Here is a 14,586-nt window from a genome sequence, read left to right on the forward strand (position 1 = left end):
ACCAAGGAAGATAGAAGGAAGAACATGGAGATGTACTACAACACAACTGACCATGGCTTTATCCAAGCACATTCAGCATTGGGCTTGTTCGAGAATGCACCAATGAATGTCCTTGAAGGGTTGAGATCAAAGGTGTTTGTAGCCATTGCCGAGTGGGATTTCCCAGAATGCGTCCAAGGCAATTTGCGATTTGTGGAAGCCTTTGCGAGGAGGATGGATAGCGTTCCGAAAATGGAGACGCTGATGGGACATAACCATGTTAGTTACTTTATGTCGATTGGGTTGGAGGGGAACGACGTTGGGGTGAGTATATTGAAGTGGATGAGGCGGAGTCTCGAGGGCTAGACGGTGGCTAACCTGGAAAGTATTCGAGTATTAGTGTCTCTCCGTCTCTCCGTCTACCTGGCTGATATCGGTAGGAAGTACCATATACAGCTTTTTTCCAGTTGTATGGCGTCTGCAATTCTATTCTTCCATAGAGCAGACATCTACATGCTTGTCGAACAATATGTCTGCTGTTGCAAGCCTCGGTACTTACGGAAGAACCTCTACCAGCAAGGAGCCAACCTAATACCATGAAGACGGACCTTCTCCTGGCTCAAGAAGTCAGCTCTCAGCCCACCTCCGGCTATTTTGTTACCAGGCCGTAGTCGTTCGGGCAAGGACCTTGTATTCTTTCAACGAGCCAGGTTCCTCACAGTGGTGGGATTACACTCGATGACCGATCGATCGTCTCGCGGCGGGATTGGAGAACATCGTTTTTAGTCTAGAAAGCGCCACTGAGGCTCGGCAGGTATTAGGGTTGAGGCCAAGTGCACAATACCTGGTACTGGGCGCCCTATTGACGGTAACGTAGATCGCAACATTGGTATAGCGTAGGCTGGTGCGACGGACGTTCGGATCCTTGTTCAACCAACTAGGGTGCATGATCCACCTGACATTGGTTGATGCAGCGACTCTGAAGCCGTAGCGAACGGGAATGTTTTTGAATGCTGTCTGTCCTGTACGATGCAACCTGGAGAGTATATCCCCAGCACCGTATTGCCGCAAAGAGGCTGAAGACGAATGGCGTCAATCAGTTGGTATTGTGATCAGCTTTTTTCGAGATCGAGTTCTGAATGGACGCCCGGGAAGGTGACGCGTCTTGATTCCGGATTAGACCACCCGTGCTTTGACTTCCTTCAGACATTAAGGTTGGGCCTAGTCAGTCGTGATCTCAATATCTTCAAGATCCAATAACATGGATTGTGGGACCATCAATTAGATCCTGGACTCGCGAAACCTGCTTAGTTTGGACTCATCTCGTTCGGGCACCTCAATCGGGACAACTATTCTCAACTGAGGGATAACCCAACAGTAATTGAATGCGGGTTGGTCCGTGTCAAACGAGATTTTGAAGGCCCTTCCTTGAATGTGAGACAAAAGCACGCCATTACCCAAATCTGAGCTCTATTGAATGTCAAACCTTTGTTCAGCCACAGGCGCCATATTGTCGAGTCTAGCTGCAGTATCGCAAAATAGGGCGGTTTTCCGGATTCCGGCTTAGCCGTAGATGGATGGCCTCGCATCATTCTCATGGAAGGACACGTGAAGACTTCCAGGGCAAAGGCAAACGGAGTATGGCACAAAGCTGAATGGCGGTTCCACCGCGGTGGTTCATCGATAAGCAGAGCAGATCCCCGATTCGAGGTCACGCAGTGAGACTCCCGGGGCCCGAATATCGGAGTTGCTCAGAATTGGTCCCGATAACTCCGCGAAGAAGCAAATGCGGACACCACGGATTGCCAAAACAGGAGAATGCCGATGCGTTGTTGACCTGATCGCCCGCCTCGGTTACACCGGACTCGATTCTTTGATTCTAGAAGAGGGGTAGATAATCAAGATATGACGAGCACAGATGCTGATGATCTCTGCTATGCCCTGATCTCATGTATGACAATATCCCCATTGGCATTCCTCCCTGCTCGTGAAACGCGAGACTGGACTGGGTTGTCGGATGTCAAAACCTGATTCGCGAAGCGCCGAAGGTTCGTGCTGACAGGTGTGGCTGCGAAGTCCGGTTCATATGGCAGGGGAGTGGATGGAATTGATAGTTCGTAATGCGACCGTGTCCAAAAAGCATCGAATCCGTGTCCGATATCGAATGACAGCACAGTTCGTTGTGTTTCAGGAAGGTGGGGAGGCGATCTCGGCAAGGATAGAGCGATAGCAGAATTGCAGACCCTGAATAATCTTGAAAACCTTCTATCGATAAGTATGTCAACGGATTTTGACTATTCAGCGAGTGATTTCCCGACGAGCCACGGCTTCTTCAAGCCACGCTTAGATCCCCCGTGGACATGAAGACAAAGAACCCAAAAGAAAAGGACTGGATGGCAGCGGGGTGGCGTGGGCGCGTGCAAAAGCAAAGAGGATGACTTCACTCACGGACTTTCCGAGACCAGTTGGATGCAGGAGCCCCTCACTGGCCTGTTAACAATTCAACACCTGCAGGACCCAGCCAATAGAGGATGGAGGTCCAAGATAGCGTAGGAATTGGTGGTTGGAGGAATCAATCACAGCCGCCGAGGCAGTCCGACCATTCTCTGCGGGGAAACTCTCTCCTGGTGCAGCCTCAGCTAAAGGGTCTCCCTGAATAATTCAAACTTCATCTCCCGAAGTTTGACATACCGGCATCCATGGTCGTGGAACGATGAGCCCATCCAGCACGGGGAACTCGACCCTGACCCCAGCGCAGAGTGCGCGCCTGCAGCGGCTGTGGACGCTCCTGCTGCATCTGGCCGAGGCTTCGTCGCTGGGCGCCCTGGAGCAGATTGTCCGCGCCAACAGCTTCGACCCGACCGCCTTATCATCGACCTCATCGCCATCGCCCGGTCTAAATCGTCGCAACTCGCTTTTCGGACGCTCTCCCAGCACCGCTCGCTCACGAGAGAAGAGAGCATCCGTCTCCACCGAGTCGGTCTACCATACGCGCCTCCTCCAGTCCTTCCGCGATGTTGGCCTCACCGCTGCGCAGCTCCGCAGTGTCCGCCATTTCCTCGCTCGCATGACGCCCGAAGACGTCCGGTTTGGAATCTTGACCGCGGCGAAACACGAGAACCCGGATATCTACCTCCTTCGTTTTCTCCGAGTATCGAAATGGAACGTGAACCAGGCGCTGGTGCATTTGCTAAGTACGATCGTCTGGCGGCTGAAGGAGATGCAGGTAGATAATGTGGTATTGTCGAGGGGAGAACTTCACGCCGCAGAGCAGGGGAAGGACGGTTCAGATCCATATAAAGCTGAGGAAGCAAGGGGGTTCCTGCAGCAGTTCCGCGTCGGGAAAGCGTTTCTGCATGGCGTCGACCGGATGAACCGGCCGATCGCGACGATTCGAATACGGCTTCATCGTCATGGCGGGCAAAGCGAGGCTGCGCTCAACCAGTATGTTGTCCACTTGGTCGAGTGGACTCGGTTGGTGATGGCGCCGCCTGTCGAGAGTGCGGTAGGTCTCCCCTTTGCTGTGAAGTCTCGTTTAACTCACGGCTAACGTCCTCAGACAGTCATCTTTGACCTGACGGGTTTCTCGCTCGCCAATATGGTACGTGCCTTTTGCGTAATAGTTACCAAGCTAACCTCGCCAGGACTACGGTGCCGTCAAGTTCATCATCCATTGCTTCGAGATATACTACCCCGACAGCGTTGGCCTGATACTGCTCCACAACGCTCCCAGAATATTCAGCGGTTTGTCTCCCCACCGTCTCCCGTTAGACTGCACTAACAAGTGTAGGTGTCTGGAAGATAATTAGGCCTTGGATGGCTCCGAGGATGGTTGAACGTATCCACTTCACTCGCTCCGTCAGCGACCTCGAGAAATTCATCGATTGCGACCAAATACCCTCCGATCTCGGGGGAGATGAGGACTGGGAATATGAGTACATCGAGCCTCAACCAGAGGAGAACCTGCCCATGACCGACTTCATTACCCGGGATACTCTGCTTTCGGAGCGACAGTCTCTTGGGGAAGAGCTCCTCTCCGCTACATCGCGCTGGGTCTCGGCCGCTCACACTGGGGAGCCCAAGGAGATAGCTGAGGCGATTGCCCATAGGGAAGAGATCATCGAACAGCTTCGAGTCAACTACTGGAGTTTGGATCCCTACGTTCGAGCCCGCAACAATCTCGACCGCACCGGCGTCATCCAGGACGGAGGCTTGATTGAGATGTACCCCATGTCCCAGCCCCAGACTCCGCTTGGGGTCATCCAGACTGCGAAAGTGCTCCAGGTCGAGCATGTTCGGGGACGAGTCAAGGTTGTCAACGTTTGATGATTATGCTTTATGATCTTCGCCAGTGTCTTACTACTCTGCTCTTCGTGTATTTTAGCGTACGATGATATCCCAGACAATAAATTTATACCAATACACTGATAAAAAATAGCGATCAAGGCATCCCATTACCCGAGTATGAAATGCGCAGTGGGCTATCTCGCGGAACGGCCATGGTCCAGCTTTGATGTCCACGATGAGAGAGTAGGTAACGCCCGTTCAAGATGCTACATGAAACATGGTCTGGCCCGGCGATTGACTTACCTGGCTCGGTAGTGGCCAGGTAGTGCTCAACTCGGGATTTTCTATCTATTAAGACCATTATTTGTGGCCATGGACGAAAGCCGACGAAAGACATTGCAGGGGGGATACACTGCGCCCGCGGGCGATGATATCCCTCCCTTACTTCGATGGCTGCTACCAACCATGTCCAAGGAGCGTTACTTTGCTGGTCTCACTGTGCCGCTCAAGCCTTAAGTGCAGGATGCAGCGCAGATTCGAAGATGTATCTCGATTTATCTTCTACAAGGCCAAGGAGCACCTAGAACCACGATGAAAAACAACTACCTGGACGAGACTGGTTCATTGAACTACCCAAGGAAACCGAAACAGCAGAGAAGCAAAAGATGAAAAACAATCCCAGTCTCGTCGCACCGAACAAAACTCCCAAACGCTTACTTTTAGTGGGTATCAAATCAAAGCAACGCAGAACCAGAACCCAAGTCCCAAGTCCCAATCCAAATCCAACAAAACCCCAAACGAAACAGAAGCAGACTCCCACAAAACCGCAACAGAAACACGGTTCAAACCCCATTCCCGTTGAACCCCAAGAAACTTTACTTCCCAGTCGTAGTCGTATAACAAACCTTCACCTTCAACACCTCAAAGCAGATCTCGAGCGTCCCCACAGTCGCCATCGCGTCAGCGGGAGCCGGGACAGAAACAGGAGAAGCAACATCCTGGCGCTTCGCCAGGACACTGCCAGCAGGCAGGGGGCCGAATGCGGCGGCCACGGCCTCGTGCAGGGATGTGGCTGTGTCCAAGGGGACGGTGAGGGCCACGCCGTTGAGGGAGATTGTGGTTGTGCTGGTGTCGGCGGGGAGGGGAGACGCGGTGGTTGAGCTGGCCATGGTCAGGGCCATGGTCGAGATGATGGAGAAGAGGGGGAAACGCATGTTGACTGTGGACGAGAGACGGTGAACTTGAAGGAGTTTGTGGATGGGGTCGTAGTATGTAGAGCTGGGAGATGCAGTGGTAGACAGAGCTTGAGAGGCTAGTATCAGATGGAGGGTGGGTGGTGAGAGAAGACGAGGAAAGAAGAATCGTCCAGGGTCAAACGAGGGTTTATATAGCATGCCTGGCATGGCCGGCTACACGGCAACAGAGGTTACATTCGGAACTTCATTACGAGTATATCTTGAAGAATTTGCACGGTCTTGTTATCCGAGATGGTCTGCCTAGCTCTGAGGATATCGCGCAATCAACCTTTTCAAGGCGCCGGAGGTTACCCCGGGCCTCCAAAGAGAATTACGTGATAGGGCAAGGTTCGACCATGTTCTCAATGCAAGAAGCTTCCTCAAACTGCGTCCATTAAGGCCAATCACCGCACCCCATGTACTGGTGTAAGATGTAAAATAGACTTTAGGCAGTATCGGACGTTATGAGATAAAATCTCTCTCCACTGGTCGGAATTCCGCGCATCTTGTCCGGGTGCCGTTCAGGCCCGAGGACGAGAAAAGGAATCAGCTTGGTGGCATGTGGGCGGGATCACCCGGGGGGAGACGGAAGGGGAATATGGGGCTGGATATAGGTTGACAATCAATCGGGGTGAATCGACAGCTACGAGTTCCTAACAGAGATGCCCGGTCGTATCTCTCTACGGAGTGTAGGGTTGCGCATGTTGGGGTTGATAAGTCAATAGATATAGCTATTGAAAATGGTAAGAATACACGATGTTCAGAAGCGATGGGCATAAGAATAATTATAGAATGACGAGAAACATAGTATACCAAGAAACCGTTGATGCAACCAAGCAAATAGAAGCAATAAATATAAGAGTGCGAGGCCTTTGGAATACCGCTGAACTAGGCCGGAAGCCATTCATATCGTCATGAAACGTCGTCGTCGAATCAAGTCGTCAAATCGTCAAGTCATACTTAGTTTAAACCGAAGCGGAGCCAGCAGCAGCAGGGTGGACAGTTTTAGCCCCAAGAGACTCGGCAACAACCTTCTGGAGAAGACTGGCGCCTTCAAGGGGGCCAACGGTCAATTCGGCCTCGGTTGGTTTCTGAACGAGATCGATATTCCGCTTGACGAGAGTTGCGGCCGGAGAAGCAGGAGCGGATTCAGGAAGTACATGAACAGGAACTGGGGCAACTTCGGCGATTGTAGCAGCAGGCGGCTGAGGAGCGGAATCCTCAGGTGCATGAACAGGAACAGGCGCGACCGTAGCAGCAGGCAGTTCAGGTGAGCCATTGATCGATATAATCCTCGCCTCATCCGGTCCCACAACCCCGGCACCTATCGCATGCTTACTCCCAGTTAAACTGAGATCCTTATCTCTCAGACCGGGATGACACTCGCAAGTCTTCCAGCGGAATCCAGCATCACCAGGACACTTCACCTCCTCGAACTCAACAACAACATTGTCCCCAAACACACCCCGTCCACCCATGATATCGAAATGATACCCGTATCCATGAGGATTCAGCTCATCGGGATTCGGACACCACTGCTCGTTGCCCCTGAAGGGGCAGAGATTGGTGACCATGACGGTAATCGACTTCCCTTCTTCCCCACCTTCGCCGCAAGTATCGCAGGTTGAGACGCCGGTGCTCGTAAGCCGGAAACACTTTCCGCACCCGGAGCCGCACCAGTGCGTTGCGTCGGTGGCGCCGCTGTCGAAGATTGCTTGGGACGCGGCAGCGGTGTAGACGTGCTTGGAGATTCCGTACGACCAGTCCCAGGTGCCGAGGTCGTTACCGCAACCGCAGGCGCCTTGGAGGCCGTCGCTGTAATGCTAAGCATTTTTAGTGGATGAAGAAAGATTGTAGGGAAAGGGACTTACAGTGGTGGTTGCGAGACCAGCGAAAGAGCGGGTGGCTAGGGTCATGGTCGATGCAATGAAGACGGGGAGAGAGAACTGAGGCATCTTCGCAATTGGAGTTCAAGCTCAATGAGGAGAGAGTGAGGTTGCTTTGGGCGAGAAGCAAGCTAGGATAAGCGGCTCTGGATGTGATTGTGGTTATGGATGAACTCGAACAGCAGATAGTAGAATGCAAAGAGGTGTGAGAGGGAGAAGAAAGAGTCCCAGAACTGATCGAAGTGCATTTGTTTATCAAGACCTACAGCAGTGACTCACCTTGTCAATTGTGGTCGGTCCAGGGATCGCGTGGAGTATAAAGATGCTCGGAGTTGATTTCCGACCAGCCCCCAAGCACTAGTGCTAGCAGTCTCCAACGCCATCGCTAACCTTAAAATGGCCATCCCCAGCGTGGCCGGGGTAGTCAGCAAAGGTGACAGAAGAAAAAAGTCCAGCTCTTCGCGGCATAGCACGGTCGCCCGGGTCAGTAGGGTAATCAAGGGTCGTGGAGCTGCTGGTATAATTCTGCCTCACCTAGCAGAGCCTCAGGACGATAAGGCATAAGCTTTCGTGCCCTAAATGCTGTGCCACATCACGCCGTCTCCACGGGGAAGCACGCTCCAACTACCGTGAAACATCTGTGGCTGAAATTTCCAGACGAGCATTGTTGGTTAGGAGGTACCAATGGCTAGGAATGTAGCGGAACCATTGTTGAGTCAGGCGGTACCAAGGATCAATGTCCCTTCCCTTGAGTGCTTGCCCGATGCGGTACAGGTCTCCGATAACCGTGCGTGGTAACTATAGTACCATCTAGGCAGAGTTGGTCGCCACTGACGTTGTTGTGCCGCAGTGCGAGGATGTATCAAACACTCGGCCGACCGTGTTCAGTAATACCAGACGCCTTTGCCGAGTATAGCGCAAAGCATCGGCTACAAAGCTTGCCCTGATATTGTTTGTCGCCGAGCTCGAAAGCAGAGCACGGTGGCGCCTGCACCCTTCCAGAACCCCTCCCGAATACGAGCTCTGGCGCGTTGGTGTCTTCGACGAAGGTATGGCCCACTCTTCTAGGTCCGCTTTGGAAACGAATTGTTGGTCGACAGCCGTAATCTGAACGGGAATCTGCTTCAATTAGCCGTACGATATGACGATCGGATAGTTGCGTTAGCAAAGCACTGAAAAGGGAGAGGTTCCGGACGTTCAAAACGGGCAGCTCCTAGCCCTCAATGATACGTCTCATGCATGGCGTTGAGCGTCGTTGACGATCTCGTCTACCCGGAGTATGATCGTCTGATGCAGCACATGTTATGCACAGACCAAAGGATCGCTATCATATCAACTTTTGCCACCTCCAGGTTCCATCTCAAACAATGGAACGAACCCTGGGGTCGTGCCTGAATAACGGGCTCGGTATAATTGGTGACGTCGGACAGCATGGATACAGCGGACTCGTCCATCCTCGTATTGACGACACTGGTCTTGACTGGTGGAATACAAAACCGCGAGCTCGAGCAGCAGTATCACGCATGGCAATCTTGCTATCGGATGATTTCCAAATCCCGAGCACAACGTCGGTTTGTGCCGTCGAGTCGAACAAGCTCTGCAACCGTTGCCAACCACAAGCCGAGACGGATGCCTCAGCGTGCTGCATGCAGGATGGGCCCAAGACTAGGCCCGTGCGAGCGACCCGCGTCCCAGGAAGGCAAGAGTCTGAGAATGAGTGGATGCCGCGTCGTATGGCTGTCTGTCCGCGATTACCAATGGCTGGTATATGCCGCTGTGGAGTAGCACAATGGCGTTGCCAATTGTGGGGATCGTCAGAAAGGAAGCCGGGCCTGGCAGCTGTCAAATGCTGTCATTGGAGTGTGAAGGTGCTCGTGCATGGCAGTTGAGGAGAGTGCAGGAAATCTGCAGAAGACCAGCTGTCTGGGCCGTCACTTGCGTGGGTGAAGGCAGGCACTAAGGGGGTGACGTCTCGCTGGTGTTACTCTTTTTTTCATTCTGAAGAAGAGTGGACTCCTGGACTTCCCCAAGATTTGGAATTGGAGAAGTTCGTCAGATTAAAATCGCACGCCGGCTTTCCCGGCGACTTGGTTCTCGGTTTCTAGTGTAGAGACGGACTCGATTGACTCGATTGACTCAACTCGACTCGATACATCAACAACACCTCGTCATGTTGACGCTGCTCCTGCAACACCCCTACGCTCTTGCCGCCGCCGCGGTTTCAGTCTACCTCGCGGCGGTTGTGATCTATCGTCTCTACCTCTCACCCATCGCTCACTTTCCTGGTCCTCGTCTCGCTGCCTTGACCGTGTTCTACGAGTTCTACTGGGAGGCTATTCGCAATGGCCAGTTTACATTCCACATTCGCGAACTGCATGAGAAATATGGTACCTACCCCTCCTGTTCTCTCCTCTCTAATTGACAAGACTGCTAACACCAATTGAGGACCTATCGTCCGCATTAGCCCGACCGAATTGCACGTCAATGACCCCGAATTCTACGAAGTCATCTACAGCCGCGATAGCCCACGCAACAAATACCCCTACTACCAGCGTACCTTCAATGCCCCCTACGCATTGATAACCTGCGAAGACCACTCCCGCCACCGGATGCTCCGATCGCAGCTCAATCCCTTCTTCTCCGTCGCCCGCATCCGCCAGCTCGAGCCGACTTTGAAGGCCCTGGTCAACAAGCTATGTCGGAGACTCGAAGAGCTCAGGTATATCGGCAAACCCATCAACATCGAGTACCCTCTTACTTGTTACACAACCGATGTGATCACCAACTACACCATGGGCGACGGATACCACTACCTGGACGAGCCGGACTTTATTCCCCAATGGCAGTATATGCTCTGCGGAACGGCAAAGACGCTTGTTTTTGTCCGGCCTATCGCATTTTTCTTACCGATTCTCGTTGCAATGCCTGAGGCTCTTACGGCGTGGTTGAATCCTGGTATGGAACTGTTCTTCGCCTTCCAGCACCGCTGCCGGAAGAGGATCGCGGAGATCGCAAAGAGACATCGCCAGTACGGGCCAATTGAGACTAAAGGCGGACGTCAGAATCTGTTCGATTATATCCTAAGCAGCGACCTCCCGGAGCAAGACAAGAGCGAGGCCCGACTAGCGCAGGATATGCAGGTTTTTGTGTCGGCTGGCTCGGAGACCACGGCCAAAGCGATGAGCTACATTTTGTTCTACCTTCACAACGAGCCCGCTCTGCTGCAAAAGTTGAAAGATGAGCTGGCACCATTGGGCGATGATCCGAGCCTGATCGAATTGGAGCAGTTGCCCTATTTTGTGAGTCTGCACGGCAACCGCGCAGGACAATGCTAACATTGAATTAACCAGACTAGCGTTATGCTGGAAGGGCTCCGGTAAGTCTAGACCAACTCGCTTCGAGGTCTGTGCTAATGCTATCTCAGTCTGTCGTACGGTGTTACTGCCCGCCTCCCCCGGATCGCTCCGTACAACGCTCTCCAGTACAAGGACTGGACCATCCCACCGGGAGTATGACAGACTCGACCCCAATTCTCGGTACTTGCTAATAGCTGTGATAGACCCCTGTCAGCATGAGCTGTCTCCTCATGCACCACGATGAGTCTGTCTTCCCTGACTCTTATCGCTTCAATCCAGACCGCTGGGTCAATCCGACTGAGCGGAAGCGCCTCGAGAAGTACATGGTGGCGTTCTCGAGGGGTTCCAGAATGTGTATTGGGATGCAGTACGTTCCGATCTTCTCTTTTTCTTTCCCTTTTCCCTAAAGCCATTGCGAGCTAATTTGCTAATGTGTCGTTCAGGCTCGCTCGCTCGGAGATACTCCTTGTGATCTCGAGTCTTCTCCGCAAGATCAACTTCGAGCTCTACGAGACGACTGTCGAGGATGTGCGCGTGGCACATGATATCTTCATTCCGTTCGCCAAGATGGATAGCAAGGGCGTTAGGTTCTTGATCAAGTGAGCCGTCAACTAGTGAACGGTCATCAAGTGGGTGGCGTTTTGCGATTTTACTTCACATGTTTTATACCAAAGCGAATGCGTCTACCATAGTTTTCTTCTACAATGCAATTGGTGGAATGTATGCCGTCCCCAGCACACCTTCGGCGCCTATAGCGATTGGATATATGTTTCGAGACGACGGCAGCGAGTGGCGATGTAAGTCAGCCGTCAATGGTAGACCAGGTCGCCGGTAAACATCCCCAGTAACACGCCTTGTATGACCTCGCTTCGGCATTCTGTCATACCATAAGCACCCGAGAGAAGGTCCACCAAGACCCCCCCAGTCCCAACCTCGGAGTATAAATCCATCTGCTCTTGCCCAAGCACATGGATGGTGTAACCGTCGGCGTTCAGAATCGACCCAATCACATGAAGACGGTCCAGTGAGAAGGCAACCCAGATGTTCTCAATGTCCTCCGAGCGCTGCAGCCGGAACGCGTTCCGCTTGCCCTTATCTGGAGTCGTAATACACGGGCTCTGCATTGTAAATTTTGCAGGAATCTGGAATCTATAGGATGGCAATCACGCCGGCCCCGGATGCGTACCGTGTCCGATTAGCGATAGATGTAGCTGGGCTATCGCGATTCAGCCACCTGAGTAGACTCGCTAGACTGCATTTTTGCTACCGTACTGTCTAGCATTAGGTATCATTTTATCCAGCAGCGAGACCTTCGTGCGAGGGCGTCCAGGTGGGGGCAACTTAGGCTGGAGGTTAGATATGAGGGGGCACCTTACGATTGGGTATAGAGCAGCTCGCTTGGCTACCTAGGTAAGTAGGTTGGGTTATCCTTCCGCTCTGTAGGGACCGAATAAGTCTTAAAGGTACTTTCGATCCACGGGCGCTGTGAGTAAGTAGTTAGTTCTATCGAGTTCAACTCATGTCGATTACGAGCTTATTATAGGGGGGAGGGGCTGGGCTGTGTCAGCGGGCGAGTAATGGCGCGGTATAATTAACATCGTGGTTTATTTTCCCCAGCGTAGCGATTGCTCACAGAAATGAGGGGAAGAGGCTACTTTAGATCACTGAGCTTACTCGAGGTTACTATAATTGGCTTCTGTCATACGAGAACTAGTTTTCAGTACGGATGACAGAAGGCTATATACTATATACCGGTCCTTTCACTACCGCTTTCCACCAAGAGCCCTGAGTAGAACATGCATCCATGGAGATGTAGATTCTGCTGTCGACGAGCTCCATAGAATGTCCCTTACGGCACCCGCAGCGGAGCTGTCCGTTATCCGTGAGTGTCGCTGATGCTTTGTCGACGACCTCGAAGACTATCTTTCCGGCGCTATACCGAGATAAGATGGAGATGCTGAGCGAATCCTATAGCGTCAACGCCGCCGAGGGAGTCGGGAGGAAAAGATGGCCTCGGCGAAGATGAGGGCGCTGCGCACCTCCCCGGCTTCATGCACGTACAGCAGCCAGATGGTCGGTCCATGAGAGTCGATGATATCGATGGTGGAATTGTCAACCTTGTAGTCCTCTCAACGCCACATGATGGGTTATGACGAAGGACTGAAATGGGTGCTGAATGGGGTGAGCTCTTCATATCTCAATCTCTATCCTTGATCGATTTCTATCCTTGATCGATTTCTATCCTTGATCAATCCCTATCCTTGATAGACAAATTGTTTTGCGTAGGAGTGGCGTTGCTGTCACATCGCTAAACTGGCTCGTCGCCGGTCCGCCATCGTCTCTCTACGGCGATAGGTGAAGGGGATTCGGGGTGTCGTCGGGTTTCATGGCACGTCGAATCATGTCACGGCGCGTTCACAACCTAAGATGACCGCAACCAACCAGGTGGTCCATGATCACGATGACACCCCAATGCCATGTATGAGGACCGTCTCAACAAGCCAACCAGTCTCCCCCATACAGCGATAGCTCTCCCCGCAAGAAAATGCAAATATTTCCTCCAGACCGGCTGGAAGCTCAACGCCAACTCGGGCCCGAGCAAACCATCACGAATCAGCCTTTTGCAATTCCTCTCCGCTGCATGGTCAACTTCTTCGACATGCGGCTCGGCCGCTATATCTTTCGCCGCGCGCTTCATATAGTACGCTGCCAGTGCCATGGTTGGAAAGACATCATGCCAGCATGCGAAGATAAACTCGTCAAAAACAGAGTGTTGGTTCAGGTCGGGGAACTCGAGCCTAGAAAAGCGCCCGTCCACCTCGCAACGGCTGTCGTACTCGGACTTTCCGTGTTCGCCTTCGTACGGCTCGCATCCCTAATAATTCTGCCTTCTCCTAAAAAAATTAACCTTAATTTATAAATAATATTAAAAATTTTATATTAGGTTTTGTTTATATTTTTAATAACTTTATTTTACCTTTTTTTAGTACTTCATATTTTTTATACTTAAAATTAAGGTATTTATAATAACTTTTATTTACAGGGGATTTATCTGATGTGATTTTATTAATATTTAAGTCTTATATTAAGATTATTTTTTAAATAATATTATGCGTTATTATTTTAGATATAAGTAATATAAAGGGATAATTTAAATATAATTTGGCTAAGAATTATTATTGTCTCAATTAGGTTATAATTAGGTTTAACGATTATTATTATAGTAATAATTTTTATTATAGGTAGCTAAACCCGAAATAATAATATTCTTTAACCCTTCTTTTTTTAAAAAATCAATATATCTTATTTCTTTTTAGCTTTTTAAGTGTTTTTATCTTAATTTTATTATTAATCTTCTTAATTTCACTGTTATTATAGCCTTAAAGTATAAAAAGATATTATTAAGACTTTAATTATTCTAAAAGTTTACTAGTGCCTTTATTATTTTTATAATATTTTAGCAGTAATAAACCCTAGAAATGCCTTTAAACCCTTTTTAATTAACTATATTATAAACATAGTCTTTTTTATTTTATACCACTAGTATTATAAGAGAAATAATACCTATAAGTTGGTAAGTACCCCTTTATTTATATTATTTAGGTATTAATACACAAGGTCTTAAACTTAATAAATAATAATAGGTAATACTACTAATTTAGCTAGTTTCTTAACCTGGTATCACGGGTTTTGGCCCCGACCTAATAATAAAGAGGCTAAGAAGGATAAGATAATTTAAAATAATAAGTTATTACTTAGTATTTACTAAGTAATGTTTTACCTTTTTAAAGCCTTTAAGTTACTAAAAAGATGTATAAAAAAGAGTTTAGTCTAGTAATAAAA

General features: G+C 50.4%; 4 protein-coding genes across 4 annotated transcripts; 2 read left to right on the top strand and 2 right to left on the bottom strand.

The window, feature by feature from the left end:
* Positions 1-2,692: 2,692 nt before the first annotated feature.
* BDW74DRAFT_189078 (CRAL-TRIO domain-containing protein) lies at positions 2,693-4,401 on the top strand (the record flags this gene model as incomplete). The annotated part of the gene is made up of 3 exons (XM_073731889.1): positions 2,693-3,484; positions 3,624-3,723; positions 3,770-4,401. The coding sequence occupies 3 exons, from the start codon at positions 2,693-2,695 to the stop codon at positions 4,303-4,305; spliced, it is 1,428 nt and encodes a 475-aa protein (XP_073578196.1). The 3' UTR covers positions 4,306-4,401.
* A 740-nt stretch (positions 4,402-5,141) lies between these two features.
* Positions 5,142-5,669, bottom strand: BDW74DRAFT_183724 (uncharacterized protein; the record flags this gene model as incomplete). The annotated part of the gene is made up of 1 exon (XM_073730589.1): positions 5,142-5,669. One exon carries the CDS (start codon positions 5,667-5,669, stop codon positions 5,142-5,144), a length of 528 nt encoding a protein of 175 aa, XP_073578197.1.
* A 797-nt stretch (positions 5,670-6,466) lies between these two features.
* On the bottom strand, positions 6,467-7,532 carry BDW74DRAFT_189081 (putative endoglucanase; the record flags this gene model as incomplete). Its single annotated transcript, XM_073731890.1, has 3 exons — positions 7,373-7,532; positions 6,662-7,324; positions 6,467-6,592 (listed from the first exon to the last, which is right to left on the bottom strand). Exons 1-3 carry the CDS (start codon positions 7,454-7,456, stop codon positions 6,467-6,469), a joined length of 873 nt encoding a protein of 290 aa, XP_073578198.1. The 5' UTR covers positions 7,457-7,532.
* Positions 7,533-9,557: 2,025 nt separating this feature from the next.
* BDW74DRAFT_183726 (cytochrome P450) lies at positions 9,558-11,346 on the top strand (the record flags this gene model as incomplete). The annotated part of the gene is made up of 6 exons (XM_073730590.1): positions 9,558-9,774; positions 9,833-10,686; positions 10,738-10,763; positions 10,812-10,896; positions 10,947-11,110; positions 11,187-11,346. The coding sequence occupies 6 exons, from the start codon at positions 9,558-9,560 to the stop codon at positions 11,344-11,346; spliced, it is 1,506 nt and encodes a 501-aa protein (XP_073578199.1).
* Between the last annotated feature and the right edge of the window lie 3,240 nt (positions 11,347-14,586).

The sequence above is a fragment of the Aspergillus multicolor genome (genome assembly GCF_047715735.1).
Source record: "Aspergillus multicolor strain CBS 133.54 unplaced genomic scaffold BDW74scaffold_49, whole genome shotgun sequence".
Classification (NCBI taxonomy): domain Eukaryota; kingdom Fungi; phylum Ascomycota; class Eurotiomycetes; order Eurotiales; family Aspergillaceae; genus Aspergillus; species Aspergillus multicolor.